This window comes from Aspergillus aculeatinus, assembly GCF_003184765.1.
Source record: "Aspergillus aculeatinus CBS 121060 unplaced genomic scaffold BO66scaffold_66, whole genome shotgun sequence".
Classification (NCBI taxonomy): Eukaryota; Fungi; Ascomycota; class Eurotiomycetes; order Eurotiales; family Aspergillaceae; genus Aspergillus; species Aspergillus aculeatinus.
Window position 1 is genome coordinate 37223 of NW_020291535.1, and position 27532 is coordinate 64754.

General features: G+C 56.9%; 11 protein-coding genes across 11 annotated transcripts; 4 read left to right on the forward strand and 7 right to left on the reverse strand.

Moving 5' to 3' along the window:
- Positions 1-2335: 2335 nt before the first annotated feature.
- On the reverse strand, positions 2336-4295 carry BO66DRAFT_443214 (uncharacterized protein; the record flags this gene model as incomplete). Its single annotated transcript, XM_025651494.1, has 6 exons — positions 2336-2635; positions 2673-3119; positions 3252-3355; positions 3423-3647; positions 3740-4214; positions 4272-4295. The coding sequence occupies 6 exons, from the start codon at positions 4293-4295 to the stop codon at positions 2336-2338; spliced, it is 1575 nt and encodes a 524-aa protein (XP_025499045.1).
- Positions 4296-6301: 2006 nt separating this feature from the next.
- Positions 6302-7392, reverse strand: BO66DRAFT_383832 (RTA1 domain-containing protein; the record flags this gene model as incomplete). The annotated part of the gene is made up of 3 exons (XM_025646071.1): positions 6664-7392; positions 6525-6599; positions 6302-6464 (listed from the first exon to the last, which is right to left on the reverse strand). The coding sequence occupies exons 1-3, from the start codon at positions 7368-7370 to the stop codon at positions 6302-6304; spliced, it is 945 nt and encodes a 314-aa protein (XP_025499046.1). The 5' UTR covers positions 7371-7392.
- Positions 7393-7886: 494 nt separating this feature from the next.
- BO66DRAFT_475164 (Zn(II)2Cys6 transcription factor domain-containing protein) lies at positions 7887-9162 on the forward strand (the record flags this gene model as incomplete). Its single annotated transcript, XM_025653204.1, has 2 exons — positions 7887-7955; positions 8017-9162. 2 exons carry the CDS (start codon positions 7887-7889, stop codon positions 9160-9162), a joined length of 1215 nt encoding a protein of 404 aa, XP_025499047.1.
- Positions 9163-10338: 1176 nt separating this feature from the next.
- cbhC (putative cellobiohydrolase) lies at positions 10339-12145 on the forward strand (the record flags this gene model as incomplete). Its single annotated transcript, XM_025652379.1, has 5 exons — positions 10339-10483; positions 10544-11266; positions 11476-11733; positions 11794-12035; positions 12101-12145. The coding sequence occupies 5 exons, from the start codon at positions 10339-10341 to the stop codon at positions 12143-12145; spliced, it is 1413 nt and encodes a 470-aa protein (XP_025499048.1).
- Positions 12146-12519: 374 nt separating this feature from the next.
- Positions 12520-14784, reverse strand: BO66DRAFT_359356 (acetyl-CoA synthetase-like protein). The gene is made up of 2 exons (XM_025644969.1): positions 14393-14784; positions 12520-14314 (listed from the first exon to the last, which is right to left on the reverse strand). Exons 1-2 carry the CDS (start codon positions 14702-14704, stop codon positions 12953-12955), a joined length of 1674 nt encoding a protein of 557 aa, XP_025499049.1. The 5' UTR covers positions 14705-14784; the 3' UTR covers positions 12520-12952.
- Positions 14785-15395: 611 nt separating this feature from the next.
- On the reverse strand, positions 15396-16493 carry BO66DRAFT_284023 (uncharacterized protein; the record flags this gene model as incomplete). The annotated part of the gene is made up of 5 exons (XM_025643099.1): positions 15396-15505; positions 15584-15648; positions 15716-16089; positions 16173-16240; positions 16313-16493. Coding segments are annotated over 5 exons (798 nt in total), but the record flags the coding sequence as incomplete, so codon positions are not given.
- A 747-nt stretch (positions 16494-17240) lies between these two features.
- BO66DRAFT_395587 (alpha/beta hydrolase) lies at positions 17241-18279 on the forward strand. The gene is made up of 2 exons (XM_025648251.1): positions 17241-17722; positions 17777-18279. The coding sequence occupies exons 1-2, from the start codon at positions 17315-17317 to the stop codon at positions 18104-18106; spliced, it is 738 nt and encodes a 245-aa protein (XP_025499051.1). The 5' UTR covers positions 17241-17314; the 3' UTR covers positions 18107-18279.
- BO66DRAFT_395588 (S-adenosyl-L-methionine-dependent methyltransferase) lies at positions 18258-19111 on the reverse strand (the record flags this gene model as incomplete). The annotated part of the gene is made up of 2 exons (XM_025648252.1): positions 18658-19111; positions 18258-18583 (listed from the first exon to the last, which is right to left on the reverse strand). Coding segments are annotated over exons 1-2 (754 nt in total), but the record flags the coding sequence as incomplete, so codon positions are not given.
- Positions 19112-20152: 1041 nt separating this feature from the next.
- BO66DRAFT_383850 (class I SAM-dependent methyltransferase) lies at positions 20153-21383 on the reverse strand. The gene is made up of 4 exons (XM_025646072.1): positions 21195-21383; positions 20762-21123; positions 20558-20684; positions 20153-20483 (listed from the first exon to the last, which is right to left on the reverse strand). Exons 1-4 carry the CDS (start codon positions 21248-21250, stop codon positions 20192-20194), a joined length of 837 nt encoding a protein of 278 aa, XP_025499053.1. The 5' UTR covers positions 21251-21383; the 3' UTR covers positions 20153-20191.
- A 2284-nt stretch (positions 21384-23667) lies between these two features.
- BO66DRAFT_383851 (uncharacterized protein) lies at positions 23668-25661 on the forward strand (the record flags this gene model as incomplete). The annotated part of the gene is made up of 5 exons (XM_025646073.1): positions 23668-23709; positions 23769-23811; positions 23863-23983; positions 24051-24619; positions 24702-25661. 5 exons carry the CDS (start codon positions 23668-23670, stop codon positions 25622-25624), a joined length of 1698 nt encoding a protein of 565 aa, XP_025499054.1. The 3' UTR covers positions 25625-25661.
- Positions 25662-25746: 85 nt separating this feature from the next.
- BO66DRAFT_334243 (salicylate hydroxylase) lies at positions 25747-27229 on the reverse strand (the record flags this gene model as incomplete). Its single annotated transcript, XM_025644199.1, has 5 exons — positions 25747-26117; positions 26189-26543; positions 26594-26815; positions 26872-26964; positions 27014-27229. The coding sequence occupies 5 exons, from the start codon at positions 27227-27229 to the stop codon at positions 25747-25749; spliced, it is 1257 nt and encodes a 418-aa protein (XP_025499055.1).
- Between the last annotated feature and the right edge of the window lie 303 nt (positions 27230-27532).

Sequence of the window (27532 nt, forward strand, 5' to 3'; positions counted from 1 at the left end):
TCCCGGGCGTACACTTCGTCCCCCCGACCGCCGCATCGCACGCCCAGTCGCACCAGCGCGGCCAGTGCCACACAGCTACGCAGCGCCCTGGCCTCCGCCGTCCGGGCCCGAAACCACAAGTTACTGGAGCAGCTCCTGGACAGTGGAGTATCACCCAACTTGGGAGAACAGATCCATCCGCTGAACGAGGCCGTGCATCAGCGGGACTTTGAGGGGATGCGGCTGCTCCTGCTTTTCGGGGCAAATCCCAACGCGCCCGATCGGGAGGGTAAGACGCCATTGCTCGTGGCGGTGGAGGAGTCCTTTGTGGACGGCGCGACCTTGTTGCTAACATACCGCGCCGATGCCAACTACGCCCCGGAGTCGGGGCTGGACTCGCCGCTGAGCCGCGCGATCGCAAACGGCAAAATCAGCATGGTGCAACAGCTGCTCGCGCATGGAGGCAACCCGGATAACGAGACCCCCGACGGCAGCACAGCGCTGATCGAGCTGATCCATCACCGTGCGCCACCCCAACTGGTGAGCCTGTTATTGGAGGCTGGCTGCGACCCCAACCGCAAGGGCCGCCAGGGAAAGACGGCCCTCAATGAAGCGGTGCAGAGCGAGCAGGTCAATGTGGTGACAGCCTTGTTGGAACATGGGGCGAACCCGAACTTGCCTGGCCCCGAGCATGTCCTTTGGCTGGCCATTTATCGTCCTGCCTGTTTGCGGGTGCTGCTTGCTGGCGGAGCCGATATCAAGAAGACTCCCGGCCTCATGGAACAGGCTACCAGCATCAATAACATTGACGCTGTCCGCATCCTGCTACAGGAAGGCGTCGATCCCAACGCCAAGAAGGATGGTATCTACACGCCGCTCTGCTCAGCCATCCGCGACGATCGGTCCGACATAGTCAGCTTACTGCTGGAACATGGTGCCGACGCAAACGTCATGGCGTCCGAGTATCCGGCCTGGAAGTGCATCACTCATAATCGTCCTCATTACCTCCCAGCCTTGCTGGCTGCCGGTGCTGATCTCCATCAACCGCCGGGGATCGTGGAGATGGCCGTCCAAGTCAACAACCCAGAAGCACTGCAGTGGCTGGTTGAGCAGGGAGGGGCGAATGTCAACGATCGCAATGCCCAAGGACATACAGCCCTGACCACCGCCATCCGGGAGAACCGGTCCGAGATGCTGAGCTATCTGCTTGCCCACGGGGCTGATCCCAATCAGCGAGGCCAGGATTGGCCGGTGTGTATGGCGGTGCGTTCGCCCGCTCTGCTGCAGCGACTGCTCCCAATGGTTCCTGATCTGTCCGCCCACAAGGGCGTTATGGAGATGGCTGTCTTGGCCAACCAGCTAGAGAGCATCAAGCTGCTGTTGGCTGCGGGGGCCAGTGTCGAGTACAAGAACGGTGGCGTCTTCTCGCCGCTGACGACCGCGCTGCGTGAGCGGTACGTGGACATTGTGCGCTTTCTGTTGGAAGAGGGCGGCGCCGACCCCAATGCCCCCGGCGAACATCTTCCGCTGGTCAAAGCGGTTCGTCGTGTCATCAACGGCGACTATTCTATGGTCGAACTTCTTCTCGAGAAAGGTGCCGATCCCAACCAGACTTACCGGGATTGGAACGCAATCATGCAGGCGATCGAGTACCGGGACCTGCACTTGTTGCACCTCTTGGTCCAGAAGGGCGGCGGCGCTGATCTCACACAGCACGATGACGCCGGCCAGACGGTGTTGGAGATGGCGGATGCTTCCGGCTGGTCCGAGGCTACGCAGTTCCTCCTCGACCACGCGCGGCCGTGATTTCAATTCCCCATTCGATTTCTCACTTTTCACTAATCTCATGTAGTAACAAATAACAACGCTGCCATGTCCAGCCCGGCACCTTGATTTCCTATGTTTCTTCACTTGACCTCATGCCTAGACAACGGGGGCTCGCGCCGATTCTCTTTGCTTGATCTTACTGCTACTTTCGAGATTCCCTTATCAGCTTCGTGCTCGAGCACAGACCTCGCAGATTGCCGATGTGTCACGTGCCACTGATTCCTATCATGTTCGATCTTCTTGTGCTGTTCTTTGTCCGGTTCTTTCTCCGTTGTCGTGCTCCATGTATAAATCCTAATATACATTCCCTTAATCTATATTTTGTGAACTTGGAGGACGAACTTTGACCCTCTCTGTGGAATTTGTAACGTCTTGATACGTGCCGTAGCCAGGCACTGGCTGCAGATACATGGTGCCACTTGGGGTAGCATCACGGGATTGTAGCTTTGCCGGATTGTCAGATACTGGATACGCTAAGGTTATTACTCCACCCGGGTTTGGATTAATCTCGTCGACTTGGAACCGATTGCTAATCCCTGAGCGACGCCACGAGAAAGTTTTGCATGAGATATTCCACCGTCGACAGCACCTGGCCCAGCAGCAGCGCCGCCTCATTCTCCGGCAACCCCAACTGTTTGACCATGGAGATAGCATCCTCGCGGGTGCCCCGGCGGACTTTCAGGAGGGCTTTCATCACCTGACTTTTGTTGTACCGGCCAGCGATCTGGGTGACCGCCCGGATAAACACCGAGTCGTCCGCGACGAGCTTCCCAGATACCTCGCGGACGAACTTCGTGACCGCTTCGAGCGTATTGTTTCCCAGCGCCTCCTGGAAGAGCGCCAGCCCGCGGGGTTGGAACACACACCACAAAGCGGGCGATTTCCTCGAGGCTGCTCAGTTCGTGGGCGGACAGCCGCACCCTGAAGAGGTGCAGCTTCACCTCCACGCCCAGCACACGCGCGGTGGCCTGCAGCTCGCCGTCGAAGTAGGGGTTCTCGGCCGTCCACGAGGTGGCCAGGTTGAGGTGGATCTGGCCCTTCCCGAGGTGGCGGTCGATGAGCTGGTCGTGATTGACCGCGCTGACGGGCGTGGGGATGGCGTTCAGGTCGGTGTGCAGATCGAGAGTGAGGGAGGAGTTGAAGGCGCACTCGGCGCGCAGGTTGAAGCGGTAGCCCACGGGGCCCGGGGCCGTCTGCTGATTCAGGTCGACGACGAAGCCGTCCCGGTCGACCCGGGTGTAGATCGCCCGGCAGATGCCGAAGACCTCCAGATCGCCGGAGATGAAGGCCGGGGATCGATCTGTCTTCGGTCGCTATCACCATGATGGGCCCGTCGGTCAGCATCGCGGGGTCGATTTGGCCCTGTGTCGGGGTCGGGATGACCGGTTCGCGGCTTTCTCGCTGTACCCGATGTTGTTGCCCGTGATGCGGAACAGCGCTGGCACGTCCGGGCGGAGGATGACCGGCGACATCAGGGCAAGGATGTAGAACGAGGACGGGGAGATGTCGATGAATGCGTACGCAGACCAGATGGCGTGTTCCGAGACGTCTATCTAGGTTAGTACACGTCCACGTCCGACATTGCAGCTTTGGGGCGCAAACAAATGCCATCATACTCAGACTCATGTCGGCTTCGAAGTAGATTCGCTGTTTGAGCGGCGAGCCATCGACATCCACCATATCGCGAGGGACGATCTCGACCGCAATGCGGGGTAGATCGGGGCCATCGTTGGAGACGAGACTGTCCACCACCGCGGGCCGTGAAATGCCCCTTGCGAAGGCCTGCATCAAGTGAGGGACATTGAGTCGGTCGATGGAGCCCTTGAGAGAGAATTGGCAGGCTTTCCTTCACAGAAGCGGATATTGACACTAGGGCGTTATCAGTCAAGGGGGTTCAAGAAGGAGGCAGAGAGACAGGCCCGGGGATACCGACCTGCTCCGAAGGTCATTGACGGAAGCGAGACGAAGCGGCCGCTGAAGCCAATCTGGGTGGGCACCGGCGCCTGCACCGGGTTGAACGTCGCCTCGACTGCAATGTTGACCATTTTCAATCCCTCGATATCAAAGTAGTCGGGCAAAGTGCTGGGGGGCGCCGGTCTCAGCTGCATCCTGTAATTGTCGAGGTTGAGCCCCATGGCGGCTTCCACTCGGACCGCAGACTTCCTCAACGATGGAAAGGAGAGCAAAAAATGCGCGTGGGAACCGATGAACACCCAGGCCCCGGGGCGGGACTCGACGAAGGAGCCATTCATGATGATTCTGTCGTGGAGGATGAGAACGTCGCGCAGAAAGGTGTTGATAGGGCTGAGCGCGCCAGACATGAGCACGGTGGTCGTCACGGCCAGCTCAGCGGTCACGCCGGGGCTCTCATTCTTGACATAACGGTAGCTCAAGGTTGTATCCTCGAGCTGGATCGATTCAAAGGACGAGCCGGCAAGGGATGGGACCTAGTCGCCCAACGCTACCCTCCACAGCGTGGGCTTGGGCATCGTGCGCGCCCCCAACCTGTTGACCCCGGGCAGAAACTGCATCGACTTCAACGAGGAGATCAGAATCAAAGCCCCAAGGACTTTCTCCTGGTCGGGGGATGTGCTGGCGGCTTAGATGGTGCTGACTACATAGTTGTTGTATTGATGTCGCGCGTGTTTTTTTTTTTTTTTTTTTTTTTTTTTTTTTTTTTTTTTTTTTTTTTTTTTTTTTTTTTTTTTTTTTTTTTCTTTGACTATTTGTGATTTATAGATTTAATCCTATATAACAGCAAGGAGTGTGTACCTTCAACCGAGATCAGTAGACCATACGCATTGAAACATGAAGAGGCAGATAGGAGGTGGCTTGATAACAAGCAACGAGAATTGTCCGGGTCTCATAGTAAACAGCTGGCACATTACAAGACGCGAACCTCTCCCTGGTCGCCTGACGCAGGCTTAACATAGAATAATAAACTGTGATCGCGCCGTGTAAAACCTTATTCCGAGGCATATGTATGTATATCAATATACAACCAATATTAGTATGCCTTGGTGCCAGGTGGGACGGTGAATGTATAGTGGCCATCCCAATTTGTTCCAAATTGATATTGAGGTAATAGTATTTTTTTTTTAAACTTCGTGCTTGTAGTACAGTACAAAGGTCACGGCGTTGAATATGAGACAGCATAGCTGACAGTAAAGCACATACGACCACAGGGTGTGGAAAACAGGGCTTCCCGTCCGCTCAGCCGTACTTAAGCCACACGCCGGGAGGTTAGTAGTTGGGTGGGTGACCACCAGCGAATCCCTTCTGTTGTATGTTTTTGCTTGAGTTTTTGCTACCCTATACTCGCTGGACGGAGTCGGCAGTAACTATATATACATACATATATGCATTGAAAACACTCGACAAGTCTCCATCGAAGTTAAGCCGCCGATGCAGCTCAAGAAAATGAGAACGACCTCCCCTTCCAAGCAAGTAGTGTCTATTGTCACCAAGCTACTGACTAAAACATGACTCGTTGTCATATACATGTCGCTCGTGGTTGTCATCCTCATCCTCCAGCTCCTCGTCCAGGTCTGCCTCGATCGATTCGCGAGCGTGGTATGAAAATATCGGCCTCTCGATCCAGACAATCTTCGAATGCACGACTGCGGGATTCTCGCCAACAGTACCAACCCTACATCCTAAGCAGGGATGTTATCCTCACGGGCCCCGAACAATCTCCGGCCTTGCAGTAGTCGAACGCATGAAATAGTGATACCACCAGACAGGCGCTCATCGAAAGTTTACCAGCTGGACTGTGCCCTACCTTGTCTCCGCGTCGCTACCAGCGGAATGCACAGTCGTTCAGTTTTGAGATCATCGGTCATGATCAAGGATGGTGCAGTAACCCGTAGGATGGGATATAGTCTTGGTATGAGGTATTGATTATGACTCCGCGAGCGGATGGCACGACCCCAGACCCTGCTTTGCTTTCGGAAAACGTTTGTCAGTCTGAGACGCAGGTAAAAGAAAAAACACTAGAAAGCTGGGGGAACCACTGCAAACCGGCTGTACTGTTTTAAACTCCCCAGATTACGATGGGGATGCTCGTTTGCTGGGCCAAATGCCATGACTGCAGTGGCCAGTACTCTCTCCGTACACTATATTCTGTAGTAACCTGAGGTATCGAGCACTGGGCCCCGCGCGGGTGGCTTGCCGAAGCCGGGTTATGCGGAGACTAGACTAACGTTACAGCTGGAGACGCGCACCACCGGTATATCAACTCTCCAGGTGCCACACATACTCGCGGCCTGCATGATTCAAGACATTGTACTTGACCTGCAGGACCGGCTCGATGCTGCCTCGACCTCCCAGTGCTCGGATTATCCGTCGTGTTCTCTGAGATTGCCCGTCTGATTTTGAATCCATTATAACTGACTGATACTCCACTAGAACATAAATACTTTCAGTAATAGAAATCGCAACCATGCACAAATCATAGCGAAGGATTGTTTGTATCACTCGATGACACCCACTACCCCTACCAACTCCTGCCATCCGCGCCCTTGGTCAGCTCCAATCCCTCCTCCGTAACTCGGCTGCCAGTCTTCTGATGCTGACCACGAGCATGGCGACTGCTGATCGCAGGGAGAAAGACTCCCGGAAACGCAAGAGTCATGAGAATTGCACCAATAGCCACCATACTGATCCCAACTCTACTCAGCACAAGAAACACAATTCGTCAATCGATTGGCCCCACTTACGTCCCGTCCAGAATCATAAACTTGGTCTCATCTTGCATCATTGGGTTTCCCCATCCGCCTGCCATCTCGGGTATTCTGATCAATGTTAGCCGGTGATTTGACATGGTCAAAGTCTCAAGACCCTATAGACAGGACACACCTGTAGATGCACCGAATCAAGATTGTCACAAAAGCCACCGTCTGACATCCCACAAACCCCGCAAACCCGCTATGGCTCACCGACATCCATGAGAGGGGGGTATAACCGGCCTGCTGTCTCCGATGCAGATACACTTTCCTTGTATAATCGATCGTCAACACCCCACACACCGCCATCGTGGCCGCCTGGAAGGCAATGCCGGCAATCATGATGTTCGTCCCCACGCGTACCGTGCTCTCCGACCCCTTGCCGTTCGCCGCGGTCGCCTGGAGCCCGCCACCGGCTAACTGGGTGCAGAAGCCAATTGCGTCGCAGATGATAAACAACCAGGTGTAGAGCTTCGGGTTGAGGAGGGAGAATTGGGGACCGCAGGTGAGCACGATGGTCTTGACGGTGAGGTAGAGCGCAGCGGCGAGGAAGGAAGGGGAGACAATGAGTAAGAGGGTCTGGATGATGAAGCCTCCGTTGTTCCAGGGGTTGGCGTGGAGCATGAGGCGGCCGATATAGCCGACCCCCTCGCCTGCACATCCCAGAAAGACTAGGGCGGAGTAGAGGCGCACTCGGTAGCGAAAGCCCAGGTAGATCTGGGTCAGAGCGCAGATGGCGAAGACGAGTAGCAGAAAGATGTTGCCGCCTAGGTTGGGATAGTAGCCCAATGTTGTGGCCGAGACGGGGCAGGCTGGAGTGACGCTGGTGCAGTTGTCCATGGCTTGAGAAAGGGTTGCGTGCTGCTGCTGCTGCTGCTGGTGGGGATGATCTAGCTCAAGCTAGGGTGTGCATGGATGTATTTAAGCTTAATCTAGACGCAATGGAGAGCTTTCGTCTTGCAATAGATCCTGTTACTAAAAATGGAAGCATGATCGTGTAGTTGGCGGAGTGAATCGGGATTTAGATTCGTTCCTCGTTCCTCGTTCCTCGTTCATCGTTTATCGTTTATCGTTTATCGTTCGCTTCTCGTTCATCGTTCAAGGCCCGTGGCGGCACGCCTTCTGATTGGTTCGACCCATATTTTTACATGAATTACATGGGTAACAGATCACCTATAGTTAGTAGGAACTCTACCTATTTTCGGATTCGACACCATTGAAGGGAGGCTGTAGACAGACGAATACATACCTTACCGTACAGTACACATCGGAAGATCGTAGGCCCGAGATGGAATCCCTCGGTATTCCGGCTGAATTTCTCTCTTCTTCTCCGTACTGTACCTGTTTTACCCCAGGATGCCTGCCAAACGCTTCCATCGGAAGTCCCGCAATGGCTGTCTTCAGTGCAGGCGTCGCCGCGTCAAGGTACGCCAGCCTGGTCAAAGACTGTACTTTCATTACTCCACTACTAAACTAAGCCACTTAGTGCGATGAGACACGCCCTGCTTGCTTCAACTGTGTGCGGGCTCAATGCCCCTGCCTCTACCAAGACCAAACCCACATCCCTGTATCCCCACAACCACAACCTCAACCACAACCACAACCACAGCCACAGCCACAGCCACGACCACCTCCAACACCAACCAATGATGCCTCCCCACCCCTATTCGACTCACTCGATCTGGTGCTAATGAACCATTTCACCGCCGTAACGGCCCTCTCCCTATTTGACGGCCCCAGTAACCTGCATGTCTGGCAAAGACACATCCCCTTCGAAGCCGGGTCCAACCCTATGCTGATGCACGGCCTGCTCGCCGTGGCGGCTCTCCACCTTGCAATCACCACCAGAAGCCCACCTCATACCCCGACCAGCAATGACACCTACCACGTGCGCGCGCTGCACCACCACAGTCTCGGCCTGCAACTTTTCAACACCCAGCTTGCAAGCTTGTCTCCCGGCCACGATGGCCCCTTCACCTTTGCCATGCTCCTTATCGTCTGGGCCTTCGCTGCCCCGATCGCCGCCAACGATGCGCTCACGCTAGACGAGATCATTGACTCGCTCGGTCTCATCCGTGGATGCAAGGCCCTCTTCCTACTGCACCAGGAGACCATTCTCGATCGTCCCGTGGGGCAAATCGTGGGCATCCGTCCACAGCAGACGCACCCTGCCGCCTCTTCCCCCGGACCCTCAATCTGGTCTGATATCCACGAGCTCTTCGACGACCTGCGTACGATAGCTCTCGACGACCTGGTCTACCACGACGCCATCTCATACCTTCAGACGGTAGTCTGCAAGGCCTATAATCCAGTGACGGGACCGCAGAATACGCGTCTCGTTGCCGCGTGGCCCGCGAACGTCTCCGAGGAGTACTGGGCGCGGCTGCGACGCCACGAGCCCGTGGCCCTCCGGGTGTTCATTCACTACGCTCTGCTGCTGCAATACTACGAGGAGGACTACTGGTGGATGAAGGGCTGGTCGAGCAGTGTTCTCACAGCAGCAGAGGGGGCGCTCACGGCGAAGCAGAGAGATCGGCTGAGCTGGGAGGGGTGTTGCAGGAAGATCGTGTCCTTGAAAGGTAGCCGGGGGAGCAGCCACCAGAAAGACGAAAGTGCGAACTGCACGGGCTAATCGAGCTACTGGCGAGAAGCCGAGCGTAATGCATAGAATGGTATAATGTGATAATGACGAGTCCTTCGTTTCGACTCTTTTTCCTACTGAGAAGAAAGACAAGGGCATATCGTTAGGACAACCGTAGGGCTCGGCCTGGGGCACAGTGCTAGAGCTTGCTCCCAGACACGCCTAATCCTCGCATACGTGCGAGAAGGGTCATTGAATGCGGTCGGCCAGTCGGATGACAGGCGAATACAACCACCCGTTGATTTCTGATTTCTTCTACGATCGCTGTATCTTGGAAGATTTGTCTTCTAACCGTTGCATGGAATCCGCCGGATGATTACACTGTAAGGTAAGAATCACTAGATTACCGACGGAGCTGCTTAGGGCTAATTCGGGGCTACCGCTTCGGATGAGCCAAAATGCGACTGTCAGAAGCCGCGAGTATAGGCCAGGCGAGTTCACCATATAAGGAATTTATTGAGCATATAACAAGAAGCCCAGGTGGGTGGGCAAGCCCCGAAATGAAGTTGAGCACCTGTAGACTAGTCCTTGGCCGAGCTCTTTTACCGAGCAATTCCGGCTAAATGGAATCCGTGCGGCTGCTGTACCTGCATGCAATTAGTGAAACCACAGGAAATACAGGCTGAACGGGCCGTCACGCCGTCGGGCTAATCCCCACAGACCCTGCGTATTCCATCACTTGCAACTGCCGAAATGTGGGGTTGCACGCAGCTTTCTTCAGGCACCCGTGATCCCTCTGCGTGCTCTCCGCGCCGATTCGGGGTTGTCTCAGCGCCACCCACCGATGGGGTCCGATGGTTGGTTTGGTTCTTCTGGCTTGGCCTTCGGGCCATACTTGCACTGCATGGGTGATTGGGACAGGGAATAGATTACCGACAGCACTCTATCCCCATTCAGAACGGAGTAGGGCTTCCTCGGGTAAGCATCGACCCATCTCATTTCCCCTATCACTCCGACCAGCCTCATCTTCCAGAACCAAGAGTTGGAATGGACACGGAAGACGGCGCTGCGTCCCAGGGCAGCGCGGCAGTTCATCCGTGGGCCTGTGGGTATGACATATAAAGTTTTGCTCGTCTCTGTCCACTGGAAGAGGCCTTGAGAGCAATCGAACGCCAATCATCCTCTATCTTTTCTGCTACCTCTGAACATTTTGCGTCACGTTTCAACATGCGCTATACATGGTCGGTCGCGGCGGCGCTGCTGCCATGCGCAATCCAGGCTCAGCAAACCCTCTATGGACAATGTGGTGGTCAGGGCTACTCCGGACTCACCAGCTGCGTGGCGGGAGCAACATGCTCCACCGTAAATGAATGTAGGTGCTCTGTGAATCTGGAAATCTGGCATCTGGCAGCTGAGTGACCATGGCCTTCAGACTACGCTCAGTGTACGCCAGCAGCAGGCAGCGCCACTTCCACCACCTTGAAGACAACTACGACCACCGCTGGGGCGACGACGACGACGACTAGCAAGACTTCTGCTTCCCAGACGTCTACTACTAAAACCTCAACCAGTACCGCCTCAACAACCACGGCTACAACCACGGCCAGCGCGAGCGGCAACCCGTTCAGTGGGTACCAGCTCTACGTGAACCCCTACTACTCCTCCGAAGTGGCCTCCCTGGCTATCCCATCCCTCACGGGGACACTTTCCTCGCTCCAGGCTGCAGCCACAGCCGCAGCCAAGGTGCCCTCTTTCGTCTGGCTGGACGTGGCTGCCAAGGTGCCGACGATGGCCACCTACCTGGCCGACATCAAAGCCCAGAATGCAGCGGGAGCCAACCCCCCCGTCGCCGGCCAGTTTGTGGTCTACGACCTCCCTGACCGCGACTGCGCCGCGCTGGCCAGCAACGGCGAGTACTCCATCGCCAACAACGGTGTGGCCAACTACAAGGCCTACATCGACTCCATCCGCAAGGTCCTGGTGCAGTACTCGGATGTGCACACCATTCTGGTGATCGAGCCCGACAGTCTCGCCAACCTGGTGACCAACCTCAATGTGGCCAAATGTGCCAACGCTCAGAGCGCCTACCTCGAATGCACCAACTATGCCCTGGAGCAGCTGAACCTCCCCAACGTGGCCATGTATCTTGATGCCGGTAAGTTGCTTTATCTGAAGGCGTCCTGGAGGAAAACCCCCAGACCCCCCTTTCTTTCACCTTCCCAGAAAACGCTCCCTTGACACCCCCGGCAATCCCTTATACCTCCTCATAGAGCGTCCTGGGGGAGAACCCCCAGACCCCCCTTTCTTTCAGCTCCCCAGCAAACGTCCTCCCATTTCATTCGCTACAATCTAACCAAACTACAGGACACGCCGGCTGGCTCGGCTGGCCCGCGAACCAGCAACCGGCCGCCAATCTGTACGCGAGCGTGTACAAGAACGCCAGCTCGCCCGCCGCAGTGCGCGGCCTGGCCACGAACGTCGCCAACTACAACGCCTTCACCATCGCCTCGTGCCCGTCGTACACCCAGGGCAACAGCGTCTGCGACGAGCAGCAGTACATCAACGCGATCGCCCCGCTCCTGTCAGCGCAGGGCTTCAACGCCCACTTCATCGTCGACACCGGTATGCGCCCACCCCCCCGCCCGCACCCCAACTGGCAAAGCTAACGGATCCCCAAACCAGGCCGCAACGGCAAACAGCCCACCGGCCAACAAGCCTGGGGCGACTGGTGCAACGTCATCAACACGGGGTTCGGCGTGCGCCCGACCACCAACACGGGCGACGCGCTCGTCGACGCCTTCGTCTGGGTCAAGCCCGGCGGCGAGAGCGACGGCACCTCCGATAGCTCGGCGACCCGCTACGACGCCCACTGCGGGTACAGCGATGCCTTGCAGCCGGCGCCGGAGGCGGGGACCTGGTTCCAGGTATGTGTCCTATGTTTTCAACGTCTCGATTGAGTGTAGTGGACTAACGGAAGGGGTGGTGGTAGGCCTACTTCGTACAATTGCTCTCGAACGCCAATCCGGCTTTCTAGATCCGGAGGGAGGGAATTGGACTGTTGGATGAGTCGGGTCGAGCGTTACGGTGTCTACAGCAAGCATAGGTTGTATGGTCTGCTTGTATGCTTGGGAGAATCATTAGCTGTAGGACTCAGCAGTGCCATAGTGGCCAAGGTTATAAATAAAGATACGTTCCAGCCTGAAGCATATCTGCCGCCTGAAATCTGCGCTGTGCTGATAGTGTTAGATGTGTCTTCGAAGAGCACGGTAATGTGTGGATCTTCGGGGGAGTAGCAGCTAGAGAAAGACTCGTGGAACGCCCGATTCCGGCAGAATTTCGCTCGAACGAAGCACGGCTTAGACTAGGATTAAGTAGTTGCCATATATAGAAGCTTGTGGATGGTTATCAAGACTATCTTCAAGCTACCCCAATCCGGGCCGGAATTGATCAATACTATAGATTGTTGTTGGGGCACGAGAAGAGCTACCCTGAACGAAGACTAGATACCCATAACTGCAATGCTCTACGCCATGAAAGCGGAGATGAGTTCCGCCAAATGCGGGAAATGGCCACCCGCGTTCATTGAGTCGAGAAGCGATGGCGCGAGAGTGGAAGTATGTTGTCATTTTCCAGTCTAAAGTACTTGAATCGTATCGTCATTGAGGAGCGCCAGGGCATCCGCATCTCTTCTGCAACTTTGCATTATGGCACCCAAACGAGCAATACGCAAGAGCGCATTGACCGATTGCGTGCATTCCTGAGGGGATGGAAAGGCCTCATACCACACACACCCTTGGTCGGTTACGCAGCACACATCCCAGGAGTGCCGAGAGAGCACCACCTAGTGAAGACTCTCATCCGAACCGAACACGGCCTCGATATCCGACCGGTAGAGCTCGAGGGAGCGGGCGCGCTGCGGGTTTCCTTTGACGCTGAGTGGCAGGGGCCGGGACGGGTCGGTGAAGACGACAAGATCTCGGCGGAGGGCGGCGAGGATGGGACACAGCGCGTTGGCCTGGTCGAGCAACGGCTGGAGAGTGTCCCAGATATCTGTAGTCGGAGGAAACGCACTTTGCGCATCTGGGTGGAGGTCCAGCAGCAGGGCAAGGCTACTGTGGCGCTCCTCGGCAATGAGGGCCCAGCGTACAGCCGGATGGGCCTCCAGCACCCACTCCATGTCGCGGGGCAGGAAGCGACGCGGCGGAGAGCCCACGAGGTCCGCGCGGCGGCCACCGTAGCGCCAGCAATCTGGTTGCGAGGGATGCCGGGCGAACAGGTCACCCATGGGATACTCGTCGCAGTCGCGGAACATGGCGAAGACGGGCTGGGCGGGCGCGTCGGGACGTCGCAACAGCACCAGCTCGTGGTAGGGCCCGCACACGGGGCGGTATTCGTGCGGCACGTCGGGACTCAGCTTCAAATAGGCCCAGTCGGCCGGGTCGGGCAGCACCTCGGCGGGCAGTGTGCCAGACTCGGACGAGCCGTAGATGTGGGTGATCTGGGTGTGCGCGGTGATTTGGGAGGCCAGGTACGGCGGGCAGGGAGCCCCGACGATGGCGAGCTGGCGCACGCGGCGTAGGTTGGCGGCGTAGGCCGGGTTGGCGCAGGTCTCGGGGAGGGTCTTGGGTCCCATAATACAGGCAAAGACGTCGCCGTGTTGTAGGAGCTGGTCCATCAGCGTTGCGGTCATGGAAGGACCAGGCCCTGTTGTCACGGCGGGCAGCACCAAGGTCAGATCAAAGCAGAAGTTCATGCCTAGGAAGGGGAACAGGCCCGCGGCGATGGAGAGGGGCGTCAGCACCCCGACGCGCTGGCCGCGCCACTGCTCGTAATTGACCGGACTGGGATCCAGCAGCTTCTGAAACCCCACCGGCTGCAGGTAGACAGTGGCATGGGTGAAGACGATGGGCTTGGCAGGCCCCGTCGAGGCCGAGCTATGAATGACGGTGAAGGGATCGTGCAGCACCTCTGCCATTGTTGGCGTGAAGGGGTACACGGGAGTCGGGGCGCCCTCGGCGGCCAGCCACTCCTCCAGCGTCGGGGTGACGAGAGCGGTCAGCCCGGACTTGAAGGCTCGAATGGCGTTGACCTTCTGCATCGCCGACGTGTGTGAGCTGGGGGGATACAGCAGCAGCTGGCAGTCAGTGTGTTCCATGAGCGACAGATGCGTGTCGACGTCCGCGCTGGGGTGACAAGTCAGGGTCTGCGGGGGCCGTTAGAGCTGGTGAATTCCGAAGATGTGCCCTAGCGAGAAGATATGTCTGCCTCTGTGAAAGCTTACCTGATATCCTGTTTTAACGGCGGCCAACGTGATAATGAAGTACGACAGGTCTTGAGGAGCCACATAATGCAGGGTGGCCCAGCGGGTCGGAGCGCGTCCCAGGTGCTGCTCAATCCACCACGCGGCGCGATTCACCGCACGGGAGAACTCCTGAATGCTGTAGTCACGGTATCCTTCATCCGGCCGGTCCTTGTTGCGCGGTAGGGAGACCATAGGGTGGTTCGGACATAGTTCGGCGAGTTCATCGACCAGGCGCGGCAGCGGGGTCGTGTGCCATCGCTGGGAGAAGTAGTGAGATACAGGGAGGGCCATGGGAGGAACGGATGTAGTAAAGGTATTTGATGTACAGATCACAATGGAACAGAGTGAGGATGGAGCCTAATTGAGGCAATTGATTGACTACAAAGAGATACTGAGTGGAGAGAGGAAGGGGGGGTGTTGAGCAATTTATAAGCCGTGGGCTAACAGAAGAGGGGCCAGCTTTCACCAGGCGGCTCAAAGCCACCTTTATTGCCCCACTCCTATCCAATTGGTGTCATCTAATGGGAGCCATTAATATAGCTAGTATGCAGGTTGACACTCCTCTCCGGGCGGAAGGTCTACGGAGCCGCTGAGGGCGTCAGAAACGTCTGTGGATTAGTCCAACATCCCGCTTATACGCGCGTGAACAGACTACAGTGCCAAACGAGAAAGCAGCCCAGAACGCCCTTGGATCCCACGTGATGCAAAATATCTACAATATACAGAAACACACTTGACTCCGCCAGCGCTATACCGACTCGGCCTCGAATCGGACCTCATTTTTAACCTGAATCTGCCCCAGCAACAGCTCCTCGCCATTATTGCTCTCCGTCCGACTGTTACTGCGCACTGCGGTGGTGTGTAATTGATGCGTCTGGGGCTCGCCCCCTGACCCGGACAGGGTCTCGAATCCACGCGCGGTGACGTGGTTGGAGGGGAAATAGCGCTGGGAGGATTTGGACGTGTCCGTGGCTTCGATGTTCAGTTTTCGCATTGCCCAGCGGACGATGGGACGCATGGTGGGCAGGCAGGCGGAGATGACGCCAAAGGAGACCTCCAGCGAGGTCCAGATCACGGTGCCGTTCATGGCCCCTGTAGATGGTGTGTAAGCGACTCTCGTCCAGTGGTTCTCTTCTTTCCCCCCTTTGCGACCACCAGAACTAGACTTACAGGTGAAATCCGGGTCATCGACTTTGAACTGCGTCGATAGTCGAATGCAACTGCATACCACCACACTAGTCGACCGATTCGTTAGCATTGAGTGCCACATTGAAGCAGCAAAACGCGGAGGAGGCAACCCACAAGCCCCCCAGCAGAAAGATAGCCGACAGAGTGACCTTCTGGATGCGGGTGGTCTGCAGCCCCCAGACCATGCGCAGGGGCAGGATCAAGATCATCACATCGGTGCAGATGTTGGGGACCGCGTTTCCGACGTAGAAGGCCTTGCTGCTGACGCAGGTGGCCGGCACCGACTTGTCCCAGAAGCCGTTCAGCGGGCGGCAGGAGAAAATGGAAATGAACCACACAATGACGGCCCAGGCGACGACCAGACTGCCGACGACATAGACGGCGATGCGGAAGGGGCGGATTTGGAAGATGCGGACGTAGTAGGTGAGGATGGACAGTTTGACGGAGAGGATGGTCGCGGTGTAGATCATCTGGTAGGCATACATGCACTACACGGGGATGCGCCCGAGATGGGATGAGTGACTGCACTGCACGCGAGCAGGAAAGAGAGAGAAGAGGCACAGAAACGAACCTTGAGGTACTTGGGGATGTTCCCTGTGGGCACGACCGCCAGATGACGACCCGATCCCAATGCAACCACTGTGTCCGGCTTGTCAGTATCCAGGGCACATTTAGGGTTCCAGAAGAATCGTGGACAAGAGGGTGACCGACTGATGGTGGAAAGACTGAAGCAACCCAGCGAGCAGGCCAATCCCACGATTATTAAATAGTCATCCAGGCCAAATCGCAGCCGGGTCAGAGATTTGGCCAGCAAACGGAGAACAACGGCGAGAATGGATAAGACGGCAAAGGGGATGATGGCGCCCAGAGTCTGGCTCTGGGCGCTCTGGTTGAGCGAGGCGGTGGTCATGGTGGTCGTGGTGGTCGTGGTGGTCAAGACGACCAAAATGACCCAGGTGACCAAGGCACAGAAATTACCGAAAGTTGAACAGACCACAAAATGCAAAGAGAAGAGAAATAGAGAGGGGAGGAGAGAGGAGAGGGGGGGGGGGGATAAGCAAAAGATGGGGGGGGGGAAAACGTGCAGAATGTCCACCTTCCTACTATCTTACCCTGTCTTCCCACGTTCCATTGTCTGATGTGCAGATTACCGGGGTCTCTGACTTCGGCCCCCTCAATGCACCAATAGTGGGCCCTGATTGTACGCCTTGTTGTCCGGCCCCCAAGTTACTCAGGATAAGTCAGTCCAACAGACTTGAAATGCAGTGACGGACTGGCCCCTGCAGCTAAGGGTTTCCGCGTTAGAGGGAATCCGGTCAAGTCGGACAGACCCGCGAATGGCACGGCACGGAACGGAGCCCCTCAATGGGCCCAGTTGGACCCAATTGGACCCATGGTTGGGACCAAGGCGGACTCACAAGTAAGTGAATGTGCGTTAAATAGTTAGCGTTAACTAATTGACTAAGCTACTTTGATACCATGTGCAGGGATGTGCAGCGAGAAGTGCAAGACACGTGGTCACGTTGACTGACTGGCCGCCGACTGGCGGGCAATTAATTTAGCCCTACTTACTTAACTTACTTAATTAATGCCCGCCGCCCACTGCCCCAGCGCCAGCATTCTCATCCTCCTCGTCATCCTCCTCCTCCTCCTCCTCCTCCTCACTATTTGCATCCTATTCCCAGTTCTACTGTTTGAACTCACCTCCTCAGAATGGCTTCCTCGAATCTTACCTTGATTTTCTGCCCCGGGGCCTGGTATCCGCCCACGGCCTTTGAGCCCCTGGCCGCCCAGTTCCCCGACCACACCACCCATCTCGTCGCCTTCCCCTCCATCCAGCAGGCCACCGCCGTGCAAGACCTGCAGCCCGACATCGACACACTCCGCAACCTGGTCGAACAGGAGGCCAATGCCGGCAAGGAGGTGGTGGTCATCTCCCACAGTTGGTCGGGGTTGCCCGTGAACAGCGCGCTGGACGGGCTCAGCACGGCCGAACGACAAGCCGCCGGCGCGACGGGCGGCGTGAAAAAGTTGATCTTCATCTCGGCTTTCATCCCGGAGGTCGGCGAGAGTCTGATCGGTGCCTTTGGCGGGGTGCCTCCGGACTGGTACGACCGCGATGTGAGTCGATCGCCCCGTCCCTCCGATCCGATCGGATGCTAACCCCCGCCGCAGGAAGCCAACGGCACCGTCAGCGCCGTCGACCCCTACAGCCTCTTCTTCCACGACGTCCCTGACGGCGAGAAGTGGGCGCAGACGCTGCGTCCGCACGCCTGGGCGACCAAGAACTCGCCCGCCCGCAGCACCGCCTACACCCAGATTCCCAGCGCCTACCTCCTGTGCGAGCACGACCGCGCCATCCCCCTCTTCGTGCAGCAGTTGATGGTGGACAAGGCCCGCGCCAAGGGCGCTCAGATTACCACCGATACTGTCGCTACCGGTCATTCCCCGTGGCTAGTCGATCCCGCCCCGGTGGCCGCGTTTGTGAAGCAGAATCTAGCGTGAGGGGAGGCTTAATCCTGGTGACAGCATCCGTGTACCATATTGAAGAGAATATACTCTGCACATGCAGACGAAGAAGCTCAACCCCCATGATGGAATGGTCCGATCAGGCCTCAAATCTTTGGTTCCAATTTTATTTCAATCCTGTAGATAGCATTCATCAAGCTAGCACCGCCTCAATGACCTGGTCCGACCCCGGGGTCAGCGCATCCAACGGCTCAATGCGGCGCACCTGCAGCCCGGCTCGCCCCAATATCCTCCGCCACTGCGCCTCGGTGCGCTCCATGCCTCCAAATGCCATCATGCTCATATCCAAAAACGCCGCGTAGGGGGACGCGCCTCCTCCGTCCGGGAGCACCAGGTCGACAATGACCAGCCGCGAGGACGGAGCCATCGCTGCCACGGTGTTCTGCAGAATGGTCGCGACCACCCCGTCGCTCCAATTGTGGAAGATGTGACGGAAGAGGTAGGTTCGGGCTCCTTGAAGGATCCGTAGACGATAAGCAGAGGACAGAGCAGCAGACGAAGCGCACTTTGAGTTGAAGGAGACATACCGTGAACGGGCTGGGGCTGGAGAAAGCTGTAGGGCATCACCTCGACGCGGTGGCCCCCGTCCACCCCCTCCAAGACCTGGGGCAGGTCCTGCAGCACGATGCGACCGCGCGGCGGGGGATCCAGCTCGTCGCTGACTTGGCGGAGCACGGCACCTCGGCCGCCTCCGACGTCGACGAGCGTGACTTCTCTGGTTTTATCATTCGAAGGATCCTCCGGGGGCGCAGTGAGCAGACTGCGGAGGAAGGGCTGCAGCTGGCACACGGCGAGGGCGGCGGTGCTGGATTGGAAGGCGGCGAAGATGGCGCGCTGCTCGGGCTGCGACTCCAGCCACTCGAACATGGTCTGGTCGGTTTGGTGGGCGAATCCGAACAGGGTGGGCTGCGCATCGACGGGGTTCTGCCATTTGTGGGTCTCGAGGAAGTCGGGGAGCGCCGTCATCAACGTCGCGGTCTCGGCCCTGCGGTCGATCGGTTACATTAGCACGGTGGGCGGCAAACTTCCAGGTATTGGTGTAATCACGCACATGCCCTGGATCACGACCCGGTGTTGGGGCTGGCGCAGGGTTTGCGATTGTAGGGTATGGGCGTAGACCCCCGGACTGGGTTCGGTGAAGATGCCGATGGCGGCCAGGGTTCGCATGAGACGCACTGTCGCGCCCCGATGATTAGTCCGACCAAGATCTTCCCATCACCAGGTATGTGGAGCTATCATGCGCACGCCATCACCTACCAAGAAGCGCGACATCAATGCCGCAGCGTTGCGCCAGATCCGGGGCGCTGGGAGGGCCCTCGTCGAAGCGCTCGAACAGTCGGATGCGCAGGGCGGCGCGTAACACCCCATGCGCCACAGGCTGGCGAGTTTAGACCTAGCGCCCGGAAATCGAGCAGAGGAGAATCGGAAAACGTACTGCCTTGGCCAGATGCATCAATTGGCTCTCGGGGGTTTCCAGGCTGGTCAGGAGATTACGCGTCGCGGCGAGTAGTCGCGAGTGTAGCGCATCGCTGGCGGGGGGAAGCTGGCCGGGGCTGTTGGTCGCAGCCTCGAGTTGACGGGCCAGCGCCAGCATCGGACTGGGGGTCTCTTGAGTCATGATGGTTTCTGGAAAAAGTGATACCAGGGAAGGCTTGCAGCTGGTGGTAATTCGGAGAGGGGGAGGGATAAGTAGAAATGAGGCGATACGCCAGCCTTATCAACGCGGCCCTAACTACACTCTTTGCATATCATGGCGACGTTTTTGGGGGCCGCTTCGACCAACTCGCAAGTTCCAGCCTTTCGCGACCGTTGTCTCCAATTGTTGAATCGAATCCTTTGAATCTCGTGCCCCTCCGGCCTTTACCCCATTCTCGTTAGGCTGGCCTGACCCCACTGTGCTCGAGGTTGTGCCCATTGTGGTGCTAGCTTCTTCACGCTATAAGTTAGTCGCTATAGTCCGCTTACTATAGTCTCACGCTACACTCCTCACGCCCTAAGAAGACTAGCGCTCATTCTAAACCTGCTAAACGTGCAGACCGATCCTATATTATTGGTTCGATATTATATTAACTGCCTTCCCCCCACGGACTTCCGGCCCAACGCCACCTCAATGGTAAAGTCGAAACCCGCCCCCTGGCGACACTCGTCGGCAGCCTGTCCGATAAGGGTGCGCAGACGCGGCCCGGCCGCATCCGCTGTACTGTTATCCATGGCCAGATAGCTGTATTCCTCGTTGGAGTTGAACTGGAGCTGGCTCCAGTAGACGCGGCTGTGCGGGCTGCACGGATGCAGTGCCTTGCGCACGTCCACCATCCCATGTTGCGCGAAAAGATCGGGGAGGCCGGGCACCCAGCTATCCGTGCCGTTCCATTAGTATTGATCCGTAGTTAAGGGTGTCTAGTTATGCGTCCGTGGTCCATTGCTTACCGTCCCAAACCCGTTTGTTTCATCAAGTTCATCATCTCGTCCAAGGCGGGGGTCTCCCGGCCGCCCACCGACTGCACCGACCACGACTCGTAGTTGTGTTCCGACCATTGCAGCCACCCACCGGGCTCTTTCGTTTCGTCATAAGAAAGTTAGAAAGAGACCGTGCAAGGAAGCAAAAACAAAAGCCAAAAAGTAAAGACCCACTCAGCATGCGCAGCATATTCTGCAGCACTGGACCCGGGTCATCGTTGCGGATCACCACAAAAAACAGCCGCAGATGCACGACGTCGTAGATCCCTTCCAGCTCGGCGGGCAGCGGCTCATAGAGGTCCAGCTCACGCAGCCGCACGCCATCCGGCAGCCATTCCGGCGGCGGACATTGGGCGAAGGAGATGTCGAAGCCGTCGATCTGCGCGGCGGGATACTCGCGCTTCACGTCCATCATCCAGATGCCCGTGCCCGTGCCGATGTCAGCGATGCGCGGGGCCGAGTCGCCGGTCAAGCCCATGCACGGATGCAGGCTGTAGCCCAGCGCATCCTTCCAGAGGTGGTTCTGGGCGTTTAACCTGGGTGTGTTCAGTTAGTTTTGATCTCACTCCCTCCCGGGGGCCCAGCCGACCGTGGGGTTGTGCTTTACCGAGCTGAGGAGTGGTAGTTGCGGTGCAACGCATAGCTGTTCGTTGGAGGTGACATGGTTGGGGACAGTTCGGATCTTGCTGATTATCTCTGGGTGAGGGGAGTGGGCGGAGCCGATGAGATAGTTATAAGCTTGCCCTAAATGCATATTATCCCCCCAAACGCCTTGCCAGCCAGCATACCGTACTAGTCGTGGGCCGCAGGATACTTTAGGCTTAAAGAAAAGGACAACGAACATTAATTCAATAAGACAAATAGAGCAATACCACAATACCACCTGGCACAATACAAGAATACGCCCCTGCGCAGTGAGTGGGGCGTGGGGGCCAATGCCGCTGAAGTGCTGAGCCCCGCCACAGTGGGACCGCATGGCACCATGCGATTCAGTAGCCTCAATGGCATCCTGTCCGTGCTGCGGGTTCTCACCTTCCTCCTCAAAGACAAAGAATTACAATCTTCAGTTAAGGCACCATGGAGCCGGAAAGGAATCATCGCAGCTTAAGCATAATCCCTCCGTTGCGCGATCGAAGCGGCCGCGTGGATCTTAAATGCGGCGTTCAGCACTATCTGTGTCGCCCCTGGTATGGAGCATTCGATATCCTCAGCCTTGCCAGCCCCAAATTCCTGGGACCAGAGAATTGTCAGTTGCGGCTTAGAGGGCAGCTGGAACAGGGATTGATGGTCTAGCCCGATGCTTGTACTGCACATGAGTGCACACCTGCCGACCCACCAGGTCGATTTCCAGCCCCATGATTACCACGATGATGACAGAGGGGCAATGGCAGTACACCGTCTTTCAACAGATGCTAGCACAGCCTCAGTACATGTGCTCTCTAGCGACTCTTCTGGGTCGTATTGGAATAAACATCGGAAGAGGCATTGGCGCGCATGGACTGGTTCGTGGCCGGCTTTGGCTCTGTGCTCGTGACAAGCTCGATACAGGACTGTTGAAAGCGAAGCTTCAGTAATGCATCGTACTAATATAGCCAAGGCTGATTAGAGTGGGCTTATCATTTCCACTTCCACGATAGTTGGAATTTTGATTGACTCTCCAAAGATGCTCCGTGCCCCACTTGTCTGGATTGGTTGTCTCCTCCAGCGATGTGGTAATCACGGAATTGGACTCGGAGTCGCATCTCTACCGGTGCTGAAGAATGCTGCTGTTTGGATCTAGACATGTTGCACTAGACCTCCTCGGTCGGATCTTGTAGTGTAAGAGCATGTTACCTGGATCTGATGCTGCAAGTATGTGAGTTCGACACTAACATTGATGTCTATTGCTCATGTGCGGGGCACGGTGTAGGAGGATGGTAGTAATATGGATTCAAACTCGCTCAGAACCGTCTACCAATGAGTGCGGGTCAACTGGATATCGTATACTACCCACCTTTCGAGTTCTACCAACTATGTCTTGCCACCAGAGCCCGTCTATAACGAGGGTCTAGGTTTTTCGCTCCGGACCAGGTATATATATATTGATCCCGTCATGTGATTGACATTGAAACTGTCGCTTGGAACGATAGAGCTATAGCTCTTCTTAAAATGTCGCCTGACATTGTTGTGAACCTGTTCGTTTTCAAGAGTGAGTGAGAAACAGTGATGCTCTTGGAATAGGAGGACAGACGCATTGGATCTTACAGATCTAGTTGTGTCATTGGTGCAAGTAGATCTGGGTTGGAAGTCACTTTGGTTATTAGGCAGTGATACCGTGGCTGTTGATATGGTCTTGACAAAGAGACATACCAGTGCTAATGTGGATATCCTTCTTGAACCTTTGCTCAGCTAGAAATCTTGTCTTTCTCATTGATGTTTAGTTGTGACCCTATCCGCAGGCGGTAACTGTCACGTGGCCTACGTGCACCTGTGATGGCCCTATCCACAGCGCAAGCCAGGCATGACTACGACGTAAATAAAGCTGATTGTACCGTGAGTGGCGGAGAGAGAAAAGAACTGAATGTCGTTATAGAGTATCATTCTTGAACCACCAATGATACCGTCACCCGCTGTGTGGGATTCGTTCCCCCGCGGTTTAAATCAAGAGTTGCTCGACTGGTTAACCAGGTATTTATCTCACCCCTCTCTGCTGGGGCATAGGGCTCCATTGCCGTTGAAGAGAACCAAAGTGATTCAAGCTGTGATGTCAACGTGGCTTTTACTTCCCCGCATTCCAGACCGGAGAGAAGTCCCACCTAACCTTGCCTGGATTAGCGTGAATCGAAGTAAAGTCAAGTTACCAATCAACCGATAAACAGTGCCACTGAGTTGCAGGCGCATTGGTTTCCTGCTAACTACGAGATAGAGACTCCTCCCCGCCTCGGTTATCAGTAGAACTCACTACCGAGTGCACTGAAATCCGATTCGTTGACTCTACCGCTTATCGAACCCCTCCCCGTCGCGTCCCTGATAACTGATAACTCCTACGACGCATCTTCTCTTCTCCGTCGCTTCTTCTCTGTTTTAGATGCTTTGATACCATGACTGCCTCGGGTCGTGTCTGCGCTCGGTGCGCAGTGATTGTGAGTCCCACCCCCTTACTGCCTCCATCTGAGACTGATCTTGGGCTGACTTGGCATAGAAACAACGCTGTGATGGCACCTCGCCGTGCTCCCGCTGCGCACGTATGCTTGCACTTCTTCAGCATCCGGGGTATTCTAATACTGACTAACCAGGCCTTGGTCATACTTGTGAGCCCCAACAGCCTGGCAGACCGAATGCAGAAGCCCGGACGCTCGCGAATCGCCGGCCAAGAGCCTCTCGGTCCCGGGACGGATGTGTCTCCTGCAAAGCGCGGTAAAGGGATCCATGAGGACGCAATTGAATGCATGAGCATGCACACTCTCTGACTGTCAGCCAATAGGAAGAAGAAATGCGATGAGAAACGACCTCGATGTAGCGACTGTCGTCGGTTGAACCTACCATGCTATTGGAATACCCCCAGGGCACGGTCTCCGCCACCGGTGATCGTCTCCGCGCTGCCGTCGCCGCCTGAAATGCCCTTATCCGAAGCTGCGCACGACCTCATCCTATCTTCCGTTTCGGATCCAACCCCAGAGCTCGATCCGATCTCTCCTTCCGATCATCTCTTATCATCCGCTGTCGGCGATGATCCGATATTGCCCTTTTCGCCGTCCTGGATCGATGTGGAGATGGTCCTCGGACCCGTCTCGCCACCCCCAGACAGCGGGCTCAATGCCCATCTGCATAATGACGACGATCGCTGCCTCTTCAACCACTATGTCCAGATTGTGGCCCGAGCCCTGTCACGGTCCATGACGAAGTCCACCGCCAACCCATTTCTGGCGACTCTGCTGCCCATGGCCGCCGCCTCGGAGACTCTCACCAGCGCCCTCTTAGGGCTGAGTGGCTGCCACTGGCGGCGCGTCTATCCCCAAATCTGGAACCGAGCCCTAACGCGACAAGGACGGGGTAAGTCTGTTCTGAACACAGCAACACCTAAGCTCAATTCTCCATGATGTATCGACTGTAACAAGGCCACTGACCATAACAGCGCTGTCGCAAGTCAACAACCTGCTCAGCCGTCGACCGAATCGACAATCCTTCCTCGAAGCCTGCACCACAATCCTCCTACTATGTCTCACGGAGCTGTTCGAGGGCACCTCTCGCGCCTGGAAATGGCACCTCAAAGCAGCCGGGCGCCTCCTCGGCGCGATCGACCGGCACCGGCTGGCCTCAACCAGCGAAGGGACATTTTGTCTCCAGCTGTTCCACTACCTAGACGCCATTTCCACCATCTCCCGGTGCAAACCCCCGCTACTACGGGCAGGGGAGCGCCTGACCGACCTCACATTGGGATCCTCTCTCCCGTCCTACCTTCCCGCCGCCGCCAGCACATCATCACCATCAGGGGACACGATATCCGGACTCCCCACGAGCTTACTGGAGTCCCTCGGCCGGGTCAATCTTCTAGCGGCGCACCGCAGCCGACGCATCGACGACCTCTCGGAGATCGGCTTCCGCACGGCCGCTGCGCACGTCCGCGCCGGCCTGGACACCTGGCGCCGGGAATCCGAAGCAGTCCGCCCAGACAACGAAGTGGACCATCTGGCCACGCAGGCATTCGAGTGGGCGATCCGCCTACGCCTGCATCAGATCGTCGACGGCTACGATCCGCACCACGCCGAGGTCGAGCAGGCCGTCGCGGGCATCGTAGCGGCGGGGCGGAGCATCCCCTACGGCAGCCCCGTCGAGGGCAGTCTGCTCTTCCCGCTGGTGATCGCGGGGGCCAGCAGCCGCAGCATGGAGCGACGGATGGGCATCAAGGAGCGCCTGATGGTGATGGAGAACACGCTGGGCTGGGGGCATATCCTCCAAGCGCGGCGGTTGCTCGAAGCCGTCTGGGCGGACGACCGGGCGGACGCGAATTGGGCCAGCGTTCGCTATAGTCTATTTCCGGGGATGGTGTTCGTTTGATTGTCTGGATTATTGAACTTCATGTTAACTTAGTTACATACATCACACCTTGAATGCACTGTGTTTGGCCTTTTTCATAACTGGTACGAAGTCGAAGCTTGATATGTACATATTACCCCCGTCTATCGACTGCCCTTGAGCTCCTCCAGGTGCACCTGCATGTTATACCCACAAACCTCCTCAATGGTCAACTTCCCCGGCCGGTCGGTGGACGAGCTCCAGCCGATGCGCTCGTTGAGATCCTCGCGGGCCCGATAGCTGGCGGCTTGGATGTGCGTGGCCCGCGGCTTGCGCAGTTGCTCGTACAGCTGCAGCCCCTCGGCCACGCTGTACTCCTCGGCGAAGGTGCGGTGGAAGATCAGCCCCAGGGCGCCCGCGTCCTCGAAGGCCATGCACGAGCCCTGCGATTGGTCGGGCATCATCGGGTGGGCGGCGTCGCCCAGCAGGCAGACTTTACCCTTGACCCAGTAGGGGTACGGCTGGTGGCGGTACACTATTCGAGATCAGCCAACGGCTTTCTTCAGCCTGGTGGAGCGGAGGGATGGGTGGGGGGGGAGGTCCTACAGCGCCACATCTTGATATCCTCAGCATTGATCAGCAACCGCTGCATTCGCTCATCCAGCCCCGGAAACGTGGCCACCAGCTGCTCCGGTGTGGCGGAGATGTTCCAGCCATCGTCGCGGAGGTTGTTGTGCTCGGCCGGGTAGAAGCAGTAGCAGCTCACGACGTCGCCATCGCTGCAGGGGGACATGACGATCTTGTTGATGCCGATGCCGCCCCAGTACTCAATCGCCGCGTTGTCGATGTAGTCGTCCAGCCCGAGGCGGCGCAGCTTGTCGGCGCTGATGATGCAGCGGTAGCAGCACGAGGTCGACATGGCGAAGTCGGGGGTGATGCCCATCTGGAGGCGGCTCTCGGACTGCATTAAGGATTTGACGTCAATTGTTAATGCTTGAGAGCCTAGGGTACAGGCGCCAGAGCTTGGGTGCGTACGCGAATGCCATCTGCAGCGACGATGAGGTCCGCCGACGCCGTCTCGCCATTCTCGAATTCGATGCGACCGGCTTCCGCGTCCAGCGCCACGGCCTTGTGATTTACTTTCAACGTGCACTGGGGACCGTCTCCCGGCTCGTCGAAGGCGGAGCGGAGCAATTGTTGGTGGATGTCAATCCGGTGGAAGTTGTTGTACTCCTGATGGGTCCATGTCAGTGGTATTCGGGCTATGCGGGGGTGAATGCCCGACGGACCGTGCCAAACTTGGCCTTGTAGTCCCCCAGACCGTACTCTTTCTGTACTTCTCCAGTGGTCCAGTCGTGCATGATGAGTTTCTTGAGGATCACCTGTGTCTCGCGATGAGTATTGGCGGATACCAGAGCAGGGGGAACTGACCGGCTTCGCAGCCTTGACATCCACCCCCCATTGCTCGAGGAAGCGGGATCCATTGGAGGCGGCGCTCAGCGAGGCGCCCACTTCCCCAGCGAAGTCATATCGCTCGTACACCGTGACGTGGTGTCCCTGACGACGTAGCGCCACGGCTGCGCTGAGGCCACCGAGGCCAGCGCCGATGATGGCAATGTTCAGCGGGGAGTCGGTGCGGGAGGGCATTGTGAGTGTACAGATCGATGTTCCAAAAATGATTAACGCTGAAGTTTGTCTCTATGCCTCATCGTCGAGTTCGAGGTTGTGCTATAAATGTATCCTGAGCATTTTCGAAAGAATGGATCATGCATCCGACTCTTATCGTGCAGCCGACGGCTCGTATCTGGTAACGTTAGTTTATCTATGCGACGGCCGCAGGACTAGTCGGAAGCTTATCGCCCTGGTTGCCTCCAGTGAGAGCCAGCATCGATACCTCGTTGCAATGCTACAGTAGCTACAATAGACCTTTATTAAACACCCTCATCATGC